This window comes from Scatophagus argus, chromosome 11 (assembly GCF_020382885.2).
Source record: "Scatophagus argus isolate fScaArg1 chromosome 11, fScaArg1.pri, whole genome shotgun sequence".
Taxonomy (NCBI): Eukaryota; Metazoa; Chordata; class Actinopteri; family Scatophagidae; genus Scatophagus; species Scatophagus argus.
The window spans coordinates 15,461,792-15,476,110 of record NC_058503.1 but is presented as its reverse complement, the minus strand read 5'-3'; the positions used below and the strand labels follow the sequence as shown (position 1 = coordinate 15,476,110).

At 40.8% G+C, this 14,319-nt stretch overlaps 1 protein-coding gene across 4 annotated transcripts; it reads left to right on the top strand.

Annotated features, from left to right (window-relative positions):
• The first annotated feature begins 4,923 nt into the window (after positions 1-4,923).
• znf148 (zinc finger protein 148) lies at positions 4,924-14,216 on the top strand. Of its 4 annotated transcripts, none has more exons than XM_046404963.1 (7): positions 4,924-5,073; positions 6,809-7,117; positions 8,112-8,237; positions 8,372-8,495; positions 8,610-8,693; positions 8,795-8,913; positions 9,360-14,216. In XM_046404963.1, the coding sequence occupies exons 2-7, from the start codon at positions 6,824-6,826 to the stop codon at positions 10,995-10,997; spliced, it is 2,385 nt and encodes a 794-aa protein (XP_046260919.1). In that variant the 5' UTR covers positions 4,924-5,073; positions 6,809-6,823; the 3' UTR covers positions 10,998-14,216. The 4 variants fall into 4 exon arrangements, with proteins under 4 accessions (XP_046260919.1, XP_046260916.1, XP_046260917.1 ...); XM_046404960.1 differs by having other exon boundaries at positions 6,809-7,177; XM_046404961.1 differs by lacking the exon at positions 4,924-5,073 and adding an exon at positions 5,080-5,841 and having other exon boundaries at positions 6,809-7,177.
• Positions 14,217-14,319: the final 103 nt, after the last annotated feature.

Genomic DNA, 14,319 nt, shown 5'->3' with positions numbered 1-14,319 from the left:
TATTTCAGTCTTGTTTAACTCTCATTTTACACTATTTGAATAGCTGTAATATGTTGCGTATGCCGTGGAGATAATTGTTTGGCTCAGCAATCCATATAAGTAAGATTATTCTGTAGTCGACCCTGACCTCTGACCTCCAAGCTAGAAAAGAGCTTACATACATCCAGAGAGTGTGCTGTTAAACGGTGTTAATCAGTAGAAGCCATTCGACATGCTGCTCCTCTTAGTTTATGATGTGTTATTATCTTTATTATTTTGTATGTAAAACACATAAGGAGAAGACATTTCTCATTAGGCGTGTAGAGGATCTTTTAATCAATTTAAGCATCACTAGCTGTTTGTTTGTTCTTGTTATGCAATGATGAAGATCTACAACATGTGCAGCCAAGTTAATCAATATGCTGAATAGTATGTGCAGCTGTTCAAAACTTGAAGGACAAATATTGACAGTGGAAATGTATAAAAGCGTGAATTATACACAGTGAATGCCAAACAGCAGCTTTATTAAATGTGCTTCTTCTGCCATCAGTTGCTGATGCAGCTGCTGCTCTGTGACTTCAGACGGCGCATCTCAAACAGATAACGCCGACTTTTACAATCACGCCTCTGATTGTTTCTTTCTTCATAAAGGCACTATTGTATAGGACTGCAGAACTTATCAGCATGCGGGTCAAGCATCTCTTTCCATGATAAGTTATGTGAGTTAATGGCAAAACACACACACGCACTCACACTCACACACACTTTGTCATAAGCAGTTTATGAAGGTTCTTAGGCCAGAATAGGTTAACAAATCCCCTCTCCACCGCCTCAAGCATCAATAATTTACTTTTATTCCTGAATACTTCATGACTTCAATCTCAAATTGGATCTATCAAGCTGTATTAACATTCAAGCATTCTGTAAGAAGTCCCTCCGTTAGTGCATATTCAACGGGCGAATTTCACACATGAGTTAAAATGAGAAAGTTAACAAATGGAAACAGAAGAAATACATAAAAAAAAAAATTAAGATAAAAGTCATTGTATGTCATTTTTAAACAGTCCTGTAATGTGTGTAAGATCAGAATTGTTCTCAAATTGACTTTTTAGGTCACAAACACACTTCAAAAACCACCACTCCACAGTTTAACAAAGGAAAACATTTTCAATAAACTTAAGTGATTTCAGATATGCTCATGTATGCATGAACACACACACACACACACACACACACACACACACACACACACACACACACACACACAGATACACCTGTCCTCCATGCTGAGTCCCGCTGAGCCTTCTCTGCTCCACTTTATTTTTTTTTTTCATCTGTCATTCTGGAGCATGTCAGTGTTTAACCCCCCCTCCCACGTGACCAGGCACTCTCTCTCTCACACACACACACACACACACACACACACACACGCACACACATACATACACACTGCCGTTCTTCTCTAACAAACTGCCCAAACATACATAGTCACTCAAACACAAGTTACTCCCCCTATTTATCCCTTACACACACACACACACACACACATTTAACACACAGACAATCCAGGGCAACTGTTTAAACAGAAAAACTGTTATCATATACCTTTTTTTAATTCTCTCTCTTTTTATTAGTGTCATTTACCATCTATATGTGTGTGTGTGTCTGTGTGTGTGTGTGTGTGTGTGTGCGTGTGTGTGTCATCCCACCACACTCTTTCACTCTTTCCTTTCCTCTGCAGGGGAGTACACACAACAGTTTTGGAGGCTACGGGTTTCTTCCTCATGGCTACATCCGATATTTAGGCAGCTTATGGATTTTTAAATAGTGAGGAGCCCATAGCTCAAAATAAGATGGTTTAAAATTTTTAAGCTTAAACTTGCATTTTACGTGTGAGTTGGGGGTGATGCTTGGCTGTTTAAATCCCCAGGGGTGTTTATCGGGGGGTGAGATAGTGAATTGGTGCTCCATAAAAACGCAGCTTAACTACAGCATTCAGTCAGTGATTATCGTTTAGCAATCACCAGTTTTAATATTTTATAAGGAACTGAGTCATGCTTTTCCCCTGCGAAAAGGCCATCCTTGAGATGTGACATTGAGATGTGTAACATAAATTTATATCACAGAGACTGATAGGAACCTAAAAAAGATTTCTAGAGAAGAGATTTCTAAACTCTTTTCTGCAAATAAAGACAAACTGGGTTTCGGTTTGCATTGGCCCAACTACATTCCTGCTTAAATGTCCTAAAACCTCTTAAAAAGCAACATGTCCTTGGCGTGTCCTTCACATCATTCACTTTAAAACGAGCACAATTTGTTAATTTTCCATTGGTTTGCAGATGCTGCAGATGAAAACTAAATGCTCTGGACTCCGATTAAAAATGGCAACCATACCTCACATGTTTAATGGCTTTATGGGCCATGTGACAGCATGTAGAGATTGGGGGCCAACGTGCTCGCAATATTGATAAGTCTTTCATTAAGCGTGGCTAATAGATGCTGCGTTGCTCTGTGTGTGTGTGTGTGTGTGTGTGTGTGTGTGTGTGTGTGTAAGTAAGTAATTATAGGAGCATCTTCCTAAACTAAGATTGGACATAGCATGTTGAACAAGCTCACTGATGTCAAGGGAAATATAAATGCGCTATGCGTAAAAGCATTAGCGGGGCATTCACGATAAGGAGTCCAAAAACATGGCACAAGGCAGATTAGGAATAAGACGCACAGGAGCCAATACAGATAATCCTGTTATCTTGTAAGATGCAAAATGCCAATGTGGAAGCATCCTCTGAGACCAAGATGAACTGAATATGAACTAATGCTGCAGATTTACGGAGGAGGGAAGGTGGCGGTGGTGGTGGTGGTGGTGGTGGTGCTGCGGGGGGGCGCAAACAATACTGGCAATCTAATGTAAACACTGTTGTTCTTGACCTTAAGGGACAGCCACGCCGTTTACCGCAATGTCACCGGCGCTCTTCATACTCCGTAGAGCCCACACATGCGCCCGCACAGTTTTCCTTTTGACACCAGTTCGACATCCTCCTGATGACATTGTATCACCTTTGAGAATTCACTGACAGTAACAACACTCGCTCTGCAACACATAAGCGCAGCACTTGATAGATGGTCGCTGTCAACTTGGACGAATTTGGGGATCTTGTAATTTAGGTTTTGGGACACCGGGTGCCGGTGGAGACGCACTTCGGCCATCACCTTCCAACCTGAGCGCATTTAACATTACGCACGACGGGAATACATGCGTGCACAACATAAACACACACGCAGAGGGGGGACACACACGCTCTCTCTCTCTCTCACCCTCTCTCATTCTCTCTCTCTCTCTCACACACACACACAGAGACACACACACACAGAGATAACCTAGAAACACGCACACACAACAAGAAAGACTAGACAAAAGGAAACACAGCAGACTTACGGGATGACCCTGGGCTCTGCGGGCTCCTCTGTGCACCCCATTCTGAAATCCCCGTTATTCCCCGCTTTAACGGAATCCTCAAATGCCGTGATCGCAGTCCACGTCTCGGCAAATGTACCAAAGGATCACATAGAGGATGAGGAGTATGGCGAAGATGAAGAGCGCTACGAGGATGGCCTTGGTCACCGGAGAGATGAGCGACTGCATGTCAGGAGCAGAGCCGGGCAGAGCGGCGTGGAGCTCCGCGTCCGTCCGTCCTCAGTCTGCTGTCTCTCTCGCTCTCCACCTCTCCTCTTCGCCGCTCCGGTAGCAACTGTTGAGGACGGAGCCCGGGGCTTTGTCGTGCGCGGACACACACATTAAGAGCCTGACGCGCATGCACACGCACTCCGCGACGCCAATTTATACCGGCGATCCGGGCGCGCAACGCGTGGGGGGCTTCCCTTGCTAGAAGCGGCGCATGAGTGGGCTGTCTGTCCCCAGATTCACTCTCTCTCTGTCTGTCTGTCTGTCGCACATCAGAACAGACAGAGACAAGAGAGACAGGAGTGATCACAGCCGCAGTTCGTTCAAAGAAGATTGCAGTGTAAAGACATAGATGGTATTCAGCAGGTGGAGGTTTGGGTTCAATCCAAAAGAGACGTTTCTAGACGCAGAAGTCCTAAGTTGCGCACAGAGCTGCTGCACTTGTGGGCAAACAGGTTGATTAGTATTCCTCACAGCGGAGTGTGTGTGCGTGTGTGTGTGTGTGTGTGTGTGTGTGTGTGTGTAATGGCTCGGCATGACAGGCTATCATCTTATCACGACCCTCAGCATCCCTTTTGTGACAAATCTGTAAAGTCGAAGGATTAATAGATAAATACAGATGGTTATTGCATTAAACCCAGCTCCACACGACCCGCCCTTTATTGCTGTTTTGTTCATCTTATAAAAGCTACTTATACTGTTGCCGAATACTAACTAATCCCTTTAAAAAGGAAATGCGGTCCAAAGACGTCGTGGAAACATGCTGTCAAGTCATAGATGCAGGAGATAAAAACAATATTATAAGCTAACTATGACAGGGTCATTGATGAAAAGAGGGATTTACGTACGTTTTCTCGCAAACATATAAACCAAACGCACAAGGGCACTTCTGTATTTGACATTATCACCCACTAAATTCAGAAAATTAGCCCTGGCAAGAAAATATCCTACTACTTTATCCAGATGTACAAACATCACATCAAACGTTAAGACATGACAGCATGGAAACACATTTTTAAGTAGCCTCTATAGGGTCGTGTTTAATTTCTGCATGGACTATATCAGATGACCACAAATCTCATTTAGCCACTATGCTGACTATGTCCGTGCGAGTGACTAATTAAAAAAAAGACCAAAAAACGCCAGAAATGCCAGATGATAATAATTAAGACATTCTAATAATTAAAGATAATTTGTATAGAAGTAGGTCGCCAAACTGAAACACGGGGGAGCAGCCACAGCAGCGATCAGGAGCGCACGGCTCACTAACCAATGGTGTCCACTAGATGGCGACAAATAAAGATTTTCATGCCTTCACGAAATGTGATGGTGTATTTGATTATTCCGCACACCATCATTACACGTCTTGCATAACAATCATGACAGCTATACGGGTTTAAGACGCGTAGCAGGTAAGAATAAACTATGCATCTTAAAGTTACTATGCCACTGTTGTGCTAATCACACGTATGTTATTAGTTGTCTTAGTAGCGAGCTAGCTAGTTAGCAGGCAATAATATTGTGGCCTATATTGCAAAGTGACTGAGGAAGCTTGAGGCGCTAGCGCCAAAGCGAAGTAGCCCTACTAACAAGTTTGGTGAAATGTGCAAACGAAAGTAACGTTGGTGTTTTGTCACGTCTGTGTTGTTTGATGCGAGCTAGAAATTATTGTTGAATTATGCTACTGCTTTTGGGAAGACGCGTCTAATGTAGTAAGGATGCGTTGACAGCAAAATATTACAGCAACACAGACAGAACAATGTTTGCAGCGATTTGCTAACAGTTAGCTAACTAGCTTCAAACAGGCCGTAAAGGTTTGCCGAATTGTCAAGGAAGTGCAGATAAAGTTAAACTTCCGGTCGCAGCCTTCAGATTAAAGTATTTAGCGAGGCACTTATAATAATGTAAGGGTAGTCTTAAATCAGTTATAACGACATATCGAATTGACTCGACAGAGGTTGTGAGAGAGCATTATGTATCTGTATTGGTTTTAAGCTTAGTTGGAAAGTTTATTCTGTTTGTTCTAAGCAGTGTAATGTTGAAGTGATGAACGAGCTTTAATTTTGAAGGCATATCCGCCTCTTGTCCTCCGTTTCTTCAGCCGGTGTAAATGCGATGTGACAGGCGCGACTGGCTAGCTGGCTAGCGAGAGACATAACCCACTTAACCTAAGTGACACAGTGAGTGTGTTTACATATGGGACTTAGTGGTTGTTGGTGTGTTTTGTGACAACTACTTACTTACCCGTTTCACTACTCTCGGGTCAGTATATATTAGCTAGGTACAGTGTCAAACCTGTTAATCAAACGGCCCACAAGTGCTACGTTAGCTAGTGTTACCGTTTTAAGATCAAGTGATCGCTCGTTAACTATTTAGTTCTGGTTGAAATGTGACGGCATGTTAAGTACAACAACAGCAGTGTGCTGTTGCAGTAAAAACATAAAGCTGGTTTTCTAGCTACTCGCCCAATTCTGGGTATGTCCTGTTGTGAACGTAGACTGATATTTAGCCGTCTTTGAGAGAAATATATTTAAATAAAATACTCTGCCTGGCTTATGAGTCAAGTAACGTTGCATTAGTTAGAAAATGACTTCAAACATTTTACGGCTCGTAAAATCGGCGTATTATTTCAATAAACCCTTGACTTTCTGAGTTGTTTCACAATACTTGCTGTCAGTTTACACCGTATAGAAAGTAACATTTTGTAAGATAAGATCACAGAAGCAACAGCTGACCCAGTTACAAGTGTTGACACTGTGCTTTGGGCAACACTGTAGCTGTTGAAATGAGTGGGATCATAATTTTTTTGGCAAGGTAAAAAGTCATATTCTAAGACAGTACTAAAACACGTCATGTGCAACCAGTGAATTGGCAAGTAAAACTCATGCTAACTGTGGGATGTGTAAGCTTACTATCCTTGTTATATATTAATCATTTGGACTCCAGAATCTTTGCTATTTTCACATAAAGATTTACAATGGAAATATTTTGGGCATTTGTTGTCCCTTGATGTTTTTGGTTGTGGTGTGTGATTTCACATGTGCCTTCATATCATGTCAAATGAACTAAAACACCTATGCATGTTTGACATTTAGCTTTACAACATCCTCCGGTCATCTCTCTGTTTCTTTCTTTCTTTTTTTACAGACTACTCTATGTAAGATGAACACTGAGGACAAGCTGGAGGGTATGCTGCTGAAGTGCAGCAGTGGAGGAATAGATGGAGGGGGGAGAGTTGGGCTCGTTGGTGGAGGAGGACTGGTGGTGATGACTCTGGGGGAACGATCACTTGCAAACCACCCTCTGTTGGCCGAGGATGACGACAATGAAGACGAAGATGAGGACTTGACTGGCAGCTCGCTGGTTACACATGACCTGGTTCCTCCGGAGCAGCTGATGATGCAGGAGGAGATAACAAAGAACGGTGAAGGAGGAGAAGAGGAGGGAGGAGGCGAGGTGGGAGTGCATTTCCCCCTAAAACTCACCAATAAGTTGCCCTACTTGCTTCATATGCCAGTGAGTTCATGCTGGTTAAGAAGTAGTTGATGTATTGATGAGTTTATTTCTGTGGATACTGTACATGTGGTTTCCACAACATCATAGTGAGTTTCCTTTCAAATCTTCCCATGCAAGGTTTGTCAGATGACATCAGTTCTTTCAGTATTGAAAATTCACTGAGGTATTGGCACATATATAAAAAACACCCTTGGCCCACTTAGCTGCTGTTGACACTAATGAACTGGTTTAGTGCCGGTTTGTAAAGTAGTGTCAAAGACTTTTTAAGTAATAGTGATTACATTTTGTTAGATAGCAGTCTGAAATAGTATTCTGTATTTAACATTTTAATTATGTATGATAAATATAAATGTACAAAGCCTGTCAACGCACAGAACATCATGGAAAATAACATTCTTCAATGTTAAGGATGATTTATTGTAATGAGGGATCACCTTATTCACTGTTGTGTTTCATGTTGCACCCAGAGTCTGATGTCTTTTCACTGACAAAGGCCGAAAAAAGCGTGCAAGTTTCAGCCAGTGTTTATTTTCTGTAAGAAAAAAAATTGCAATCAATAAGTCACTTGCTTAAATCTTGGAATGTGGCAGCATCATTTAAAATAAGTCAGATGGCAGATGTGCAGATGCTCCCAGAGCAGCTGCAAGATGTGATTTCTCAGCATGTCCTAGGCATTCTATGACTTGAGGTTTCTCTCGGGTCTATTTTGCATCCAGCAGAGCTCCTCCGCAGAGGATGCTTGAACCACATCAATTGACTTCTTAAAATGTGGAGGAGCAGCTGCTCCGCGGTGAGGTCCTCTCACACATGTGGAGCACTTGCCCTGTTGCACCTGTCTGACCTGGTTTAGCTGCTGGATGGGTGGATGGGCATTAAAGAAGGTCATATGCTGTGTGTTAAATGTCTTGCCCTATCTATGGTTCTACTTTTACAGCTGGGCATCAAGCAGGAACTGAAGCTGTCAGAGCCACCGCTCCAGATAAAGAAGGACAAAAAAGGAGTGAAAGACCTGATGATGTGTCCCAAGAAGAAAAAAAGGAAGCAGCGTTCGCCAGCAAAGGTGCAAGTCAATTTTGTCTCAGAAATCACAAATTTTAAATGTCCTAACTTGCATATGTGTGAGAATTTTCGCAGTAGCAGCTGTGAGAGTGAAACAAACATTACTGTATGTTTTTCTTTGTTTTTCTGTTGCAGATTCTCAGCATCAATGAGGATGGATCACTAGGTATACAAAACCCCAAGTGTCACATCTGTGTTCATTGTAACGCTGCATTCAGAACCAACTACCATCTACAGAGGCATGTCTTCATTCACACTGGTATGAATTACTGAATTACATTTCTCCATTTCTCAGAAATTGGAAATAAAAGTTGACAGTGGATGATGGTTGTTATTTGTGATATACACTGAGGTTTATATGCATTATTCCAAGGTGAGAAGCCATTTCAGTGCAGCCAGTGTGATATGCGCTTCATTCAGAAATATCTTCTCCAGAGACATGAGAAAATCCACACTGGTGAGTGAAGAACGAAGTCGGTCAGCTTACACTGAGATTTTAGTTGTTTAAGTCTCAAATGATTCATCTTTGTCTTTTTCCTTTTTTCCTCTTTTGTTCAGGTGAAAAACCTTTTCGTTGTGATGAGTGTGGGATGAGGTTCATTCAGAAGTACCACATGGAGAGACACAAGAGGACTCACAGTGGAGAGAAGCCCTACCAGTGTGACTACTGTCACCAGGTAAGCCCTGTTTTTGTTTCCTTTTGTATCTGGAAGTAGTAAAACTAACACAATGAATATAATGGAAACATAGGTATTTGAAACAGCATAAAATCTGAAGTGGTGCTCATATTATTAGTTTTTACTTGGGCTGAAATGCAGGATGTAGAGTGAATTGTGACAAATGGTAACCATAACCCAGTAATTAAGTGAGTAGGAAAGAAAAATAAAGATACAGTAATGAAATAAAACTGATGTCACTCATGTCAAGGTTGCTGTAGAACAAGAATAAGAACTAGCAAAATTAGCAAGTCGAGTTTTAGCAGAGAGGCCACTGAAAATATTGAGTACCACTATGAGCACCACTGAAAGTGTTAAATTGAATTTTCTGTATTGTCTTACCAATGGTTTATCACTACTGTTTTACTTGTACAATAGAGTAAACATATGTCATCCTCTATCCACAGTACTTCTCCAGAACAGACCGAGTTTTAAAGCACAGGCGAATGTGTCATGAGAACAGAGAGAGAAAGACCAACAAGGCAGCTGGTAAAGTTGGGCCTTTGCATGAAGGAGATTCTTTAGGCCTCCCCTTTCTTGCCAAAGAGAGTTCATTGCCCAAGAAAAAGCGCCAGAAGTGCGCAGACAAGAGTTCAGGTGCTTCCACTGCTGCCCAGACAGATAGCAACGTTGTCACTGTTGTAGAAACGGTGGACAAGGAGGAGCAGAGGCGGAGTAAAATTGAAGGTCTACCTCTCTATGCTGTGCCCTCCAAAGTCAAACATGAGTATGTGATTGCAGACTATTCTGTGGAACTCACTGAAGAAACAACTAGTCAAAACCAGGAGGGAGATGTGTCAACAGAAGACACTACTTCTCCCAAACTAGTTCTGAAGAAAATCCCCAAGAGGAGTCTTAAACAGTCCAGTGAACAAACTCCTCCCTGCTTGTCCACGTTGTCTTCCTTTGAAGAAAATACGAAGGTCACGCAGTACACCTTCGAAATCGTGGACAAGCAAGGCCTGTTGGATGTAGAAAGCAACACCGAACTCGAGTCAGTTGAAACTCTTCAAGGAGGACCAGCGAAGCCAGCAACCAGCAGCACAAACTACGATGACGCCATGCAGTTTCTTAAGAAGAAACGTTATCTTCAGGCTGCAGTGGCCAACAGCAGTCGGGATTATAGCCTGAACACGAGCAGCATTTCTTCTCAGCCGCCTGTTACACAAACTGTTGTGTCAACTGTCATCGACGAGACTGTCCCTGCCACCATTCTGGAGCCTCAGCCCATCAACGCGGATATTAAAGCAACACATGACAAGAACGTATTGCCAGATGAGGTTCTTCAGACGCTGTTGGACCATTACTCCAACAAAGCCAATGGGCAGTCAGATATTTCCTTCAGTGTGGCCGACACAGAGGTGACATCAAGCATTTCCATTAACTCCTCTGATGTTTCAGAGAGCAGCCCCGTGGAGAGCCTTGGAGCTTCTAGTGTCCAGGCTCAGCCAGCTACTGAGAAGGTCAGCCTTTTGCAAGAGTACTCCAAGTTTCTCCAGCAAGCATTGGAGAGGACCAGCCAGAACGACAGCTACCTGACCAGCCAGAGCCTCAGCTTGGTCTCTGAAAACCCCACCTTAGCTGGACAACCTTTGTTCTCCACTGAGAAACAGTTTCCTTCCCCCAGCAGGTTCAAATCAGGGATGAGTTCTCCACTAAGGTCCACTTTAGAGAAACCTCACTTTGGATTACTGGTCGGGGACTCCCAGCACTCATTTTCATTTTCAGGTGATGAGACCACCCCTCCCTCCGAAGTGTCCCCAGCGGAGGAAGACTTTCTGGAGCAGGTCTCGCCCTCCAAAAAGACAGACTCTTCACAAGGCATACTGCAGACTTTTCAAATTAGCTCCTTTGACCAGAACTTCAAATCTCATTTCCAGGCGTCAAGATCTGGATCCTCCTCACAATTTACTGTTGCCAATGGACAATTAAGTCTTCGAGGACACAGCACAGATTTCTCAGAATTCCCTTTAGTCAGAGTCACTGAGACAAGGTCTCAACTGAACTCCTCTCCTGATGTTTCATCCAGTGAAACTTTTGGCTGAAGGGAGAGGTGTATGTGTGCGTGGAGGGATGCATTTCTGTTTATAATTTCAGCAGCACTTTATCTCATGTGTCCTGTTTTGCCAAAACAAGTCCCATTGCAACTTTTTAAAAGCATTTTGTTCTAAAACAAGTTAATGGTTTTTTGTTTTTTTTTGTTGTTGTTGTTAAGCGCAACCTCATAGATTTAAAATACTGAAAATTGATAAATCATAATTAGCATTACCCCTTTAAAAAATGGATTGTAATTGTGTTTGGGTATATTTCTTGCTCCAGAATGTACACTAAAAGATTAAGTGACCAAAGTGTAATACAAGGGAGCGAGTAGAGGTCGTAGAGTTTACCTTCATTGTTTTGTCAATCAGTTTGCCTTGCACAAAAAAATGGTCAAGTAACACTTGCTGCTTTATGCAACATTTCCACTTATTGAAATATGGGCCCCTAGTTATGTATGCCATTTTGCTCTTACTGCATCTACCTCCCTTTTATTCCAGCTGTATATCTCCTGTTATATTGTCTACTGAAATGACACCATGATTAGATCATAACTGATGCTTCGCTTTACATTGAAGTGACTTTACTGTCAATTGAAATGAGTGTTTTCACATCTTATGCGTTATGAATGCCACAGTAAAGATTAAACTGATTGTATTTTTCAGATATGGAATCTTAATTTATTTTCCATTGAGAGATTAGGCCTAATTTTGTTGGCATGATGGCCAAAAGGAAGAAATTATAGTTCTCATTCATCATTTGTTTAACATTGTGTGGGTTAATGCAATCCCTTTGAATTTCTTGAAACTGATTCTTTTACAAATGTGACTCTAGTGCAGGATAGGCTGTGTAATAAAAAGGCTGGGATGTATTAGATGTAAAAAGTTGTAAAAGTTCCTCACAACCCCCAAAAAGATTTGGGTATCAAATAGCTGCACACATGTAATGGTTGCAGGATAATTCTTAATTTCCTTCAGAAGTATAGATGAATTGTAGTGAATTTACTTAAAAAGATTGTGCTTAATCCTTTGCACAATTTGCACACTTTTCACTACAGGGAATGTAGTATTGCTTTCACAGTGGAGTTGAGATGAGATTTCTGGGACTGACTTGTCAGCGGAAACCCTTGTGTTGGATGTGTGTAATTAGATGTTTTTTTTTCTTTCGTCACTTAAAACGTAGCTCTTGTAGATGCCGTTTTATACTACTTTGATTGTTCTTCTTGAAAAATGCACAGTTTCTGGGGCAAAATAAAGGGACTAGACCCCCTCGAATTGAGTGAAAGTCAAAGTTTTATTAAGGATTAGATTATGAGAGACAGTACATGAGGAAATGAGGTCCTTAGGTTTCCAGTTTTATTAGTTTTGCAGCCACGTCTTTTTTTTTTTATATATATGCATATATATATATATAAATATTCCAAGCTTTCCTTTACTCATTCCTGTTTGAGTGTTTGTTTCTTCCTACGCAGTGCTCTAAGGCTACTCATTCCACTTGCACAATAACAACAAACACATAAGCTATCAAACTATTCTGTCTGTAATACTTTGAGATCTGGGAGCTTTATTTAATTTTGCCCATCATATTTTGTATTTTTGCAAGAAATATAACAGAGGTTAATTTTCAAACTATTACCTGTGGTTCGAAGGAAATGGCATTTTAATTGAGTTTCAGTTTGTGTATATGAGTACAGAATTATGTTTCAGATATCTGTAGTTTTGATAATTACCACCTATTTGCTCAGAATTCAGTTGTAAGCCACATCTGTTCAGGCCTTGTTGAAGAAAATATGATTGAGTGAAGTCCTTTCTGTACTTCATCACACTGTTGATTGTTTTCCATGTGTACATGTATGTGTGATGTCTGATGTGCTACTGTGTAAAATATGTTTTTATATGCACCATCGAATTGGGTTTGAAAACTGATGTTAAGCTCCCTCTTGTTACAATTTTACTGACAATCAGGGATGGACGGCAAGTACGTTAATCACCAACCATGCTCTTTTTACTCATTGATCATTCCCACTAGAATTTATAGAAAATATTCTGCTGTAAATACATTGTATATTTTTATGTTCCGAGAAGTACTGTTAGATCTTTGTGTCAATAGAGTGACGAATCTTGTGCAAGAGACACTTCTTGTCAGCGGAAGGCACGTTAATTAGTTCTCCGGCATTTATTACAATCAACAATGAATCTGTTTCACTTGCTGACGAGATGTGGCTTTCTGAGATTTGTGTATATACATCTCACCCCAGAGGAAAAGTGAAACTTTTATTGATGATTGGTTAAAGTGATTTTTTTTTTTTTCAATGCAGTTGATTGATTTACTGTATACAGCTGTACCGGTGGTAATGAAAAGCCCAGCCCCAGAAAATGTTCACTTGATTTTAAAGTAATACTTCACCATTTTTTTTTTGTTTTGTTTTGTTTTGATGTTTTTTTTGTTGTTTTTTTGTATCGAATACGTAACCTCAGCAGCTCTGGCTGTCAGTGTCATGTCAGTTAAAGTAGGGTTTTTGATGGAGTATAACTCAAACACATACGTTTTGTGGTTGAAATATTCCACTAGCGACCCACTTCACAGTAAGCAGTTATTGAAAGCACAGTGCAGATGAGTTAATTCTGCTTCAGTGTATTGTATCTCATGAATAATATCAGCCGCATTATATATTTTCTTTCCTTTTAATTAACTATTGTCAGTAACCTGGCCATAAGTGTCCTTGTATAAGCTAGAGAAAAAAAAAATATTTGTTTTGTGTAAAAAGATCCGAATTATGAACTTTTTGATAAAAACTATTTTTGAAACATGTCATTTATGGCACTGATATGTACAGTATATCATATGCAGTTAATATTGCTACCCTCATTTATCTCTGTACAAGTCGTTTGTGTCAAGATCTTTGAAATGCAGACGGGAATCTCCTCGAGTCTGAGCTTCTGACTTTTCTTACGTTTTAAAGAACTTGACGAGGAAGCCCCGCTGCTTCACTGTATGGTTTGATCTCAAGTTAGACAGTAAGGTTTATTTGCATGGTCTCTAACTTGTTGGGTCGAGTGAACTTGTTTTATGAATAATGTGCAGCTTTAATTGTAGCTGAGTAATTTCGGTCAAGTAACCCATATGATTAGATTTTTTGCAATATGTTATGATTTGTAAACAATCTGATTAAACTGTTGTTTTGATTGTTGTGTGTCATGTCCTTATAAATAAAATAATTCACAGTATTTGATCTTTTTATTTTCATTCATTGATTTTAGCCTACAAATATTTACAAATATCCTCAAACTGAAAAAAGATCAATCACAGTTTGCCAGAGAACAATTTGAA